General features: G+C 43.3%; 1 protein-coding gene and 1 long non-coding RNA gene across 3 annotated transcripts; one reads left to right on the top strand and one right to left on the bottom strand.

Moving 5' to 3' along the window:
• Nucleotides 1-84: 84 nt before the first annotated feature.
• LOC112461635 lies at nt 85-1277 on the bottom strand. The gene is made up of 2 exons (XR_003041574.1): nt 1003-1277; nt 85-250 (listed from the first exon to the last, which is right to left on the bottom strand). It is a non-coding gene; the product is annotated as an uncharacterized LOC112461635 (long non-coding RNA).
• A 1482-nt stretch (nt 1278-2759) lies between these two features.
• On the top strand, nt 2760-9341 carry LOC112461632 (adenylate cyclase type 9-like). 2 transcript variants are annotated; one of them, XM_025026948.1, is made up of 8 exons: nt 2760-3149; nt 4031-4317; nt 4487-5865; nt 5952-6206; nt 6301-6749; nt 6824-6979; nt 7071-7270; nt 7345-9341. In XM_025026948.1, the coding sequence occupies exons 2-8, from the start codon at nt 4040-4042 to the stop codon at nt 9071-9073; spliced, it is 4446 nt and encodes a 1481-aa protein (XP_024882716.1). In that variant the 5' UTR covers nt 2760-3149; nt 4031-4039; the 3' UTR covers nt 9074-9341. The 2 variants fall into 2 exon arrangements, with proteins under 2 accessions (XP_024882716.1, XP_024882715.1); XM_025026947.1 differs by having other exon boundaries at nt 2760-3156.
• Nucleotides 9342-11236: the final 1895 nt, after the last annotated feature.

The following is an 11236-nucleotide window of genomic DNA, read 5'->3' as shown; positions in this document are numbered from 1 at the left end:
TCAAAATGATTATATTACAGGTTAAAGTGACTCGTCAAAGCGAAAATTTGACTCTACAGGCAAAATTGCATAAATTAATCGACATACTCGACAGCAGATCATCAGGAAGCTTTCTCTGCTCGGCGATTGCTTCTTCGTAAGATTTCTCTCTCGTACCAAACATCAAGATGAAGGCGATGGCCGCAGCGGAGATGACAACAATGCCGACGTACACAAGTCCCGTCTGAACATCCATCTTTGGTTGTTTTATCTGTAAGAAAATTATCATACTATAAGCATCAATCTGTCACATAAGATAAATTACAATCCTCAGTCATCGGTTGTGGCAGACGTAGAAAAATTTCTTTTTTACAATATTTTCTTATCTGTATCAACTCGGCCACGTAGTTGTTTACCCTTCAAACCTGTCGGAAGCTTTTTAAGATTCCACACGAATCAAAAGATAAAAAAAAAACACTATCTGATCACGGGAAAAACTATCTCTTGTTCGGTTACGGTAAATAAAAGGAGTATATAAGAAATCGAGAGAAAAAAATCCAGAAATCGTTAATGTAACGATGCTCCACGTTGAATTTTTTTTAGTGGAAAGCAAAGCGGACCGGTCGCGAGGACGCTCGGAGACTTTGTCCTTGAGACACCCCAGTGGGGCATCCCAAGATAACGGTGGAACGTGTATACGTGTGCAGGCCGAGCGAGAGCGGAGTGAAACAAATCACAGTTGAACGGGCGTGCGGAGTAAATCCGGGGGCCGCGACACCGCGGCCGATGATTTGGCGGAACGGCATATGGATTTACGGGGCGCGGGTCATCGACATCGTCGCGGGGGACTGACGACGTGACGACTGGTGACGACTGACCGGCAAAATTCGGTGCGTCGGTGGCACGTTTAACGGTGTTACGGTGCGACCGGCACGCCGTTGCTCTCTCTCTCTGTCCCCCGGCGAGGGAGTCTCGCGCGCACGCACGCACGCACGCACGCCGACGCGAGACGCGACCACTTACCGAGGGTGTTTATTCTCGTTGATTTCCAAGACGCGGGTGCTGCGACGGACGCGGCGAAAGGGGTCGCGGACCAGGATTTCGTCGCGGGATCGGCACGCTCCTCGCTGCGGACAGCACGGCTGGGTGTCGCGTAGACGAGGCGAGACGGAGTGATAGAAAGAGAGAGGGAGACCGGAGCCGGAGAGGAAAAAGCGAGCGCGACGGAGCAGGAATCGCACGCGCGCGGCTCGATTCCCCGAAGCACTATGGCGGCCGGACGTGGAGCGAGCTGTACTAGGCGCCGCAAGCCACGCCTATCGGCCGCCGGCGTCTCCGATTGGCGCGCGGCCGCTGCCACGTATGCAGGATACGGCGCACGGCGCCCGACGGCGACGGCCGGTCGGCGGTTGCGCGACGGTTCTCATCCGCGACGATCGTCGGATCCCCGATTACCTCGGTGGGATCGTATCCGTGAATGATCGACGATCTAATTCAATCGGCGAACGCCGTCATGTCCCGTACTACGTGGCACGTGCACGGTGCACGACGCGCTTTCGATGCCACGAATCCGCAAGTGCGCGTCGGCGACATCAAGTTCATACGATGGCCAACCCAGGCCAACCTGTGGCCAACCTCGCGAGCGCGAAAGCGCGGTTACCTTCACGCCGGTTGTTGACAATTCGGCGCCGTCGATCAATCGAGGTCGCGGTTGATCGCGCGATCTTGCGAGTGCGCGCGCTGATCAAACAAAATTGTGGAACACTTGCCCACAAAAGAGATAATCAAATTGTATATTTGATTAAGTCAATAAAATGTTATATGTTTCAACAGGTTGAATGCTGGGTCTGATTAGCTCTTTCCTTGTCTGCGCCGGAAATTTTTATAAAATCCACATCTCAATAAAATATATATTACATAAATGAAATTAAATTGTACAAAATTTGTCTTGCGAAATATGTTTATTATTATTAATAAAATAATTGAAGAGCACGCGATCATTTTGATATACAATTAAAGAGAAAAACGCTTTATGGTTAGACTGAATCTTGGTATAGCTTAATAATAATAATAATATTGTATGACTGTATGAATTTTGTATACTTTTTCCAAACTCGTAAATCGATTTTTTGCCGGGTTTTGAAACACAACTTCTAGTTGAAACAGTATAAATTCACAATCAATATTTGATTAAATCGATTTAAATTTTGATGCTAATAAGCATCCTTATTAAATTACTGTAAAGAATTTATTGCAAAAAATATTACGTATATATATATATATATATATAATTATTCACACAATATTATTATATTAGGCTATCAAGATCCAGTCCGGACCGTAAATGTCGTTTTCCTCTCTAATTGAGTTCATTATTATCACTTCAGTATTAATTATATTTACAAAATTACAATTTTTACGAGTGTTTATAGATATACATATTTGTTTAGCTTGATTCCCGCGCGTTTTTTTAAATCGTTCTCTCCGTCAAGCTCCGGATTGGCTCCGCACCTAGTGACCAATGCGAACAGTTTCGTCGGGAGAGTTCTCGCCTGCGATTGGCCGCGTAGCGGAATGAAAACCGCCCTGACGAAAGGGAGGCTCCCGACGAAAAAAGTTCCTACGTTATCACCGAGATCGTCGTTTTCTCTCTACCTATTTTTTTTTTAATTTTTTCAGAATCACCGTTATCGGTTCACCGTCGGTTTTCCGATCGACGTTCGCGGTTCGATCTTCGATCCGCGAGGGAGGAATGTAAACGTCATTCACCAGGTTGTCGTCCCCACCCCGCTGACGGGATTCAAAATGGCTGCGGAACGTCGCAGCGGAGAACGTCTCGGCAACGTCGACGAGAACGCGTGATTCCTTCGCTACTTTTTTCTCTCTTTTTTTTCGCATCCGCGCGACAATCCGCCCGCCGCGCGCCTCTCGGCGTCGACCCTCGCCAACCCTCACCGAGGAGGCCCGGCCGCGCTCTCCCCCCCAGTCTCCCCCACCCCTCCGCCGCGACGGCGCCGCTGAAGGAGAGCCGCGAAAAAAATGGCGTCCCGCGACACTAGCTGATTCCCGCGAGACACCTCCGATCTCCGATGTCAGCGAGGAGGAGGATGATGATTCCTCATATTCTCCGGCGTTCTCGCCCCTAACCGACGGTAATCCCACGTCTGGCGGTAAGCGGTAAGTCTTGTCGCGCCGTTGCCATTGGGTTTCGCGCGCGTGACTCGCCTCGCGAGTACTTGACGCGCGAGTTGACATTGAAGTTGACAATTCGTAGAAGTTGACAATTCCGTACAGTCTCGCGTCCAACGTAACGCGAAACGAGGAAGTACCTCGCGCGAGGTGCTCCGCGATCGTCGTCGACGCGCGTGAAATGTTAGGCCTCGCGAGACGCGAGGGATGCTCCGTTTTTCTCATACAAATTATCAGCCAAAAGGCTCGAACCGCTCCGGAATGGATATTGTTGAACGTGTCTTTTTAAATTGCATAAATTTCTTGTTTGTGGAAATTTCAATTTAGCGTTGCATGTCTCTTGTTGTGATAATATATAGCCTAAGTGAATTAAAAAAAGTATGCGGATTGGGGAGTCTTCGTTGGTGGCATTCATTAAATAGCGTGTGTTATGCACGGTATTATTAGTAGCAGCTGCTTATTGTAGTTGCAACAGAATGATAACACATATGTCAATAGTTCAAGCTGCATAATATTTATAGACACTACTCAATAGGATAATTGGATATGGATATATATGTATATATAGTGTTCATGTTCCTCAGTTCATAGACACATTTTATACAATATATATCAGAAAAGAAATATATAGATTTATCTAAGTTTATCAATTAATTTCGTGACATAAAAATAAGGTAATAATTGTTTTGTCAAGCTAAACTGTACATACATTTTTTAAATTAAGTTAATTATTTAATTCATTAAACATTTTGAACATTCCTTCTGTTTCTGATTGATGCTTGTGATTTATTTGCCTTTTGTTTTGCCATTACTTGAATGATATAATTTCAGAACACTATAGTGACTTTTTGAATTCTGTCAGATTGTCAATATGACTCCTCAATTGGAACGGAAGCGTGGCTCGTCTGTCAGCTTTACCCGGGCGAAGGATAGCGAAGATGCCGAGGACGAGATTCACATATCTCTGGCACCATACATACAAACATATCTGGCACATAGTAGCCAGGGATTGGGATGTTGCGGTATCAGTTTACCTGTGCCGTTTGAACGCGCAGCACCGCGTTCCTGGTGGAATCCCAGATTCGATTCGGAAATCCTCGAGGAACAGTATAGGAGAAGTGCCTTTCCTCAAATTAGATTAAGATTTCGGTTTGTACTAATATATTATTATTTATATAACGAGTGCATGATTGCTATACATATGTGATATGTACATGATTAGGAAACATTATTATTGGACTAATCATTAGTACTTTGATTACAATCTGTTTACAATTAGAAATAGAAAGGGTTCTGATTGATTATTATTTTTTTGCAGGTACGCTCTTACGTACATGTTGCTAGTGTCCTTATCGTGGCTGACGTATTTTGTGATAATCGGGGTAGAGAATGATACATCGACATGGGCGGCAATAGCGGGTGTTTTTGGTATCGTCGGCATTATGGTTTCGGCTGTCTTTTATTTAACACACACAGACTACTACAAATCCTACGTATTACCGACTTCCCTGGGAGTTGCATCAACACTCTGTTTCCTGTCCTTACTCTTCCTTGCCTTGGTACCGCCTCACGTGGACGGATTGACTTTGGTCGGACACTTCGCCTTGTGCTCCGAGATCTTATTAGTCATTTATACAGTGCTGCCGATGCCACTCTACGCCTGCGTGGGGATATCCACGCTGTACTCATTCATGTTTGAGTTCCTGACTGCCTATTTGTATGGCTCGAAGGACGCACGACAAAGATTTTACACGAGCGAACGAATTGTACAAAACGATACTTCAGGAATTAATAATACGACAGCGGAGGAAGAGAAAGCGTCAGTACTTATGCATTCGTCTCTAAAGGATCCTCTAAATGTTGCTGGTCTACAGAATGTGATACGTAATATTAGTGATTTTACTACAGCAATTAGTACAGAGGCGATATCGAGATTGCGTGAAGGCAGAGACACGATGAATGTCGGACCGAGATACTCAGAAACGGTGGCTCAACGATTACACGATGCCCTAAGCGACACGAATGTTTTAACGAGATTAAATTCTAGCGTCCCATCAATGATAACCGCTATTAATTCCACCGTAAATTCATCGCCAGTAGATAATTATGCTAACGATAACTTATTCGCCGATGATATTGACTTCTCCACGAATCTCGCAATAAGGATCTTGATGCAGATTTGTATTCATTTGATAGGCATGCATATTTTGATAATGACCTTCGTGAGAATGCGCGGTACGTTTATGAAAGTCGGCCAATCCCTGCTGGTCCGTCGACAACTGGAAATGGAAAAACAACTGAAGGAGAAAATGATACACTCTGTCATGCCGCCAAAGGTCGCGGATTGGCTCATGGAGGAGAGCGAGCGCGAGAGAGAGCGAGAGGACTCTCTGAAAAAGGGCTCGATACCGTCCAATAACACTGACATTCGTTCGTTGTTTCGCCCATTCAACATGCTCTCGATGGAGGACGTCAGTATCCTGTTTGCCGATATCGTCGGATTTACTAGGATGAGCTCGAACAAAACCGCGGAGGAATTAGTGGGCATTCTGAACGATCTGTTCGAACGTTTTGATGATCTATGCGAACATCACGGTTGCGAAAAGATCTCCACATTGGGAGACTGCTACTACTGCGTAAGCGGATGTCCGGAACCAAGGTCCGATCATGCAAAATGTTGCATAGAAATGGGGCTAGGTAGGTGGCACATTATTATATACATTATGAGCATTATCAGCTTGATCTCAATTGTGAAATTAATGTTATGAATTGCATTCTAATAGCCATGATCGAAGCTATCAAGCAATTCGACATCGAAAGACGCGAGGGCGTGAACATGAGAGTGGGTGTGCACACAGGCACCATACTCTGTGGAATTGTGGGCACGAAGAGATTCAAATTTGACGTTTGGTCGAATGATGTGACTTTAGCAAATAAATTGGAGAGCACGGGAAAGCCCGGCCGTGTACATCTGAGTGAAAATACTTTGAGATTTCTGGGAGACCAGTACATTACGGAAAATGGAGAAGTAGTCAATGGTAAGTAAAATAATGTGAAGAAAAGAAGAAGAGGAGAAAAGAGTAACGGAGATCTGAATTTTATATTACACGCGTGAATCTTTCATCGTTTCAGGGGTAAAAACTTACTTCATTAGAGCCCGTAAATCGGATTTCGTGAATCAATTTATCACGAACGTCACATCACCCAAGAGCATTTCGCCATTGATGCAATCGCGGAATCGCCTGGCGTCGTGCAACAATCAGGCCAAACCGCGAAGTCATTATCTCCATATGGTCACGAACGCGAGCAATTACAGGATGAAGGCTAATTCCTTGCCTAGTATTTTGGATTCCGAGAACGACGGTGACATCACGGACGAGAAGGAGGACTCAAACAAGAGTCCGACGTCCACCGCTAGCTACGGCAAGAAGAAAGTGCGGCATAAGCGGTGGAGATATCTGCAGAGACAACGGACAACCGAGGAAATGACACCTCTGGAGATCGAAGAGGGAAGAAATATCGCTATGGCGCGAGCGAAACCCGATATTCAGACGTACGAAGAATGCAATGGATTTAGACGGGTTAGTAGTTCTTTGCCTTCTTTGCTAATAGTGACTTACTTTATGATTGATTAGTGCTTACGATCGCTTCGCAGGTCCCTCTGAACAACGGCGTTGAAATGGATCCGAATCCTGTACCTTCTAGTCCTTTATTATCTGGTCAAGAGCCGATTAGTAATGCTTCTTCCATTTGCAGTAGAAAAGATTCCGGTATCAAGAGCAATAGCAGGCGAAGCAGTATACAACAGCAGGTACGTTTTTTGTAAATCTGGTATATTTTCCAGAATTCTTTTACACCACTCAATACATTGCTTTATCATGTTTTTTTTTATGACTTTGCAGTTGTTCCTTATGAATGGCATAACCCAAGGTGATCTATTGGGACACAGGGTCAGTGGCTATTATACTTCTAGTTCGACGTTAAACTCCACTCACGAACCTTCGTCATCGGTGCCCCCTTATCTGTTCCCTCCGATGATAACTGATACATTTGGCGCGTGCTTTCATAAATTACGGAAGCAATCCGATCTCCAGTTAATTAGGTGAGACAAATCATTCCTCGGCACACCTTACAAATTGCGATGGATGTTCTTTTTAAAGATTTATCTTCTTGAAGGTGCGTCCAAGACAACGTGAGCTCTCAGCGTTCATATTTTGTCAAACCACCATTGTCGAGCGTCACTCTCTTCTTCAAGAACAAGGAAATGGAGAAGGAGTACCGAGAGAATGCGCACAAGGCCAACGAGAGCATGGGCGATAACCCACCTACCTTAGCCACCTCGAGATTCAACACGTACTTTGACATTTTGATATCTGCCCTGGTTTACACGGCTATCACAGTCTCGTTGTTCCTTTTGTGCAAACCGACGATTTATTATATAATATTCTCCGTGCTCGCCATCACCGTTCAAGTGATCGCGGTGTCGCTCTGCATCCGTCGACTTCTCTATTCGAACACGGCTCACGCGACGTTCACGCCGAAGATCTTTAAGTTTTTCTCCCGGTGGTATCCGTGGCACGTGTGCGGCGCGGTCTTGGTCGGTCTGCCGATTATTTCCATCTTGCTGAATTTCACATGCAACAGCTTTCGGAGCCTCAACAACTTCGAGTATTACTACAGCTACTTGATCTTTGTCGGACTAGTCCACTTCTGTAACTTCACGCAGCTCAATTGTTGGATGAAAAATCTGCTGGTCACACTCACCGGTATACTGTTCATATGTCTTGTGGTGACTCACATATCACCATATCGGGAGAATCTCAGTAGTAATAATAGTATCAGCAGTGGCAACAATCGTATCAACGACTCGCAGTTGATGCAGTTAGGCGCGCTGCATCCGAATCTTATCAAATCGCTTGCGAGCGAACTGAAAGGTGGGAACTTTCCAAACGGTACGAGGGATTTTCTCGCCACTACCGCTTCAACGAGACCGCCATCGCCAGTCGCGAAATATACAGGAGAGCGAGAAGCGTCGCCTACGACTCGTGGGATATCTTACACCAGCTATAATGAGAGATTGTACAATTCGGAGATATATTTGGATATGGTGTTGCTATTGCTGCTGGTCTGGTTCCTAAATCGCGAGTTTGAGATCAGTTATCGATTGTCCTTCCACGGCAACGCGGTGGCAGCGCGCGACAAGACGCGCGTGCAGTCAATGAAGAATCAGGCCGACTGGCTGCTACATAACATCATACCTAAGTACGTGGCTGATCAGCTCAAGACCACCGCCAAATATTCGCAGAATCACAAGTCCGTGGGCATCATCTTCGCCAGTATCGTCAACTTCAACGAGCTGTACGACGAGTCGTATCTGGGCGGTAAGGAGTACCTGCGTGTGCTCAACGAGCTCATAGGCGATTTCGACGAGCTGCTGGAGAGGCCGGAGTACGTAAATGTCGAGAAGATCAAGACGATCGGCAGCACCTTCATGGCTGCGAGCGGTCTGAATCCGCAGGTGAGGCAGCAGAGCGAGCACGAGTACACGCATCTGTTCCAACTGTTGGACTTCGCCGTGGCGATGCACAAAGTGATATACGATTTCAATCGGGACTTGTTGGGTTTCAAGCTGATTCTGCGAATCGGCTACAACTACGGCGATGTCACGGCTGGCGTGATCGGCGCTACCAAGCTGTATTACGATATTTGGGGCGACGCGGTCAACATAGCGTCGCGAATGGACTCCACCGGGGTCGCCGGCAGGATACAGATGGCCAGCAATTGCTTGGACGTTCTGTCGGAACGATATGAATTCGAGCCGCGCGGGCAGGTGTACGTCAAGGGCAAGGATAATATGGATGTGTTCCTGCTGAAAGGAAAGAAGAATGATACGACCGGTACTTGAAGATTCAACGTCGATTATATCGGTATTCTCCTACGCGAAGATTATATGTCGATAATCTGATTCGCGGCCTGCAGTAATTGCGACACTTAGATTAGATCTGTCCATTAATATTCTGAGACATTTTTCATAGTTTAACATCTTATAACTTGAGTTTTTGGATAGTAAGTGAACCGAGTTAGATTAAAAGTAATCTTTTTGCCTTTTATTTTTAATTATTTAAACACTTGTGCATTGTTATATTAAATAAAAATGTGTTTTTTAATAATCTTTTTTTATTTATTTTTTTTTTGTCAAAATAAAAGAAGATAATTTTCTTTCTTTTTTTTTGTGTTGATAAATGTTTGACGGAAATAAAATTCAATAAAATTCTAAAAGTCGAAGAAAGAAAGGAATTCATAAGTTTTATAAACAGTTCATAAATACTTATACTAAGTTTATAAATATTTACCATAATTTAAATTTTTTAACGTAAGACTGAAAAACGTCCAGATATTAACGGTGGACAGGTTTAACAGTCGACTCAACAGACTCGTGTTGATTAGGGAAACGTGTGAAGCGGATGAGAAAGAGCAAACGGAATAGAATAGTATATCTTTTTGCGAAGCACAGCAGTCATTACATGCGCTGCTGAGAAAAGAAAAACGATACAAAGCCTTATTCGTTGACTGCTCAAACTCTATTAGCGAGAGATATTTATTAACAAGAGATATTACTGTATTTTTGTAAAAAATGTCGAACGATGTCTGAGAAAAAGATATATCGTGGGAAATTATCCGAGATCTGCCTTTGTCTTGAGTACAAAACTGAATCAGTGGCGAAGGGATTTTTTTAGAAGCGTTTTACGTTATCGAGCATCGAAATGGTAATTATTTGTGTATATGTACATATATATACAGTATATAGACTATACTGTGATATAGATGCCACGAATAAATTTTTTGCACGAATATATATGTATAAATACTTGAACGTCGAACTTGAAATGCAACTGATGTCTGTTTCTTAAGTCGAGTCACGAAAAGATCATCCTTCCCTATCGGACGATCGAGTGACGATAAAGCGCTGGTGCGATAAATTGGAGAAGTTGGAAGTTAATACGTGTGGCATTCTATTCTATTCGATATTCTAAGAACAACAGCGAAGTGCGTCCGACGCGATAAAAGTTCAACGAAACTCGAATACCCCGTTAATTATGAGTTAAATAAATTTTTAAAAGTATAACATAAAGAATATGAATTTACACAGTCTCTTGTCTTCCTGTCTGATATTGTGACACGTCACGTATATACATACAAGATGAATATAAGACAAAGCGTTATAGGCGTCGCTTGAAACTTGATCTATGTAGAACAAATAGAAACGAACGAATAATAAGGGAAATTTTCATCTTAAAAATTTATATCTTAGATTGTGAACGATGAAAAATGATTTTACCAAAGATCAATAAAATTAACGATTCAGGCCGCGGACGTGTGCATATGTAAACATAGAATATGCTTAAAATATGTTGTATAATAGAAAATAATACACGTGCGTGGAATATAAAAATTAAATCGCACACATTCCAAACGTAGCTCACGAACACTAATACAATAAAGTGCTTCTTGTCGCCGTTAAGTAAACATCTCCGTTGTTATATTTGGACATAAAACTGCTACGTCGGATTCCAAAGAGTATCTTGTTGCATTTTCTTTTTAATCTCAACGACAAGCGACACCGCGCTCGATGGGATTTATGCTCTGTATAAAATAACGTGTGTATGTGTGTATATTTACATTATTTACATATATATTTGTATTTTATATATGTACAGAATTTTGAGGATTTATCCGAAAGACTACGTTAACACAAGAAGCTAGGCGTTTGCGTTTATGTAAATGATACGCATTGCAAACATAATGCAATAAATGGTCTGGATCATAACTGTTTGTATGTTCTGCATGTAATACGCTTTTATTGACACAAGGATTCTAATTGTGGTCTTGATAAGCAGCGTTTAACTCAACGGAAATATTTGTTACACGTGAAAGTAATAATGTCAATAATTATGTATGATAAAAGAAGGACCTGAATGTCGGTTCCGATTCCTGTAAATATATGCTGTAACATATGATTTGTGTATGAAATAACTTTTTTGGATGTATTTCTTTGGAGAGATTTGAG

Source organism: Temnothorax curvispinosus, unplaced genomic scaffold, assembly GCF_003070985.1.
Source record: "Temnothorax curvispinosus isolate PA1 unplaced genomic scaffold, ASM307098v1 QBEX01011522.1, whole genome shotgun sequence".
Classification (NCBI taxonomy): domain Eukaryota; kingdom Metazoa; phylum Arthropoda; class Insecta; order Hymenoptera; family Formicidae; genus Temnothorax; species Temnothorax curvispinosus.
Note: the sequence above shows the minus strand (reverse complement) of the source record. Positions and strands in the feature narration are given on the sequence as shown.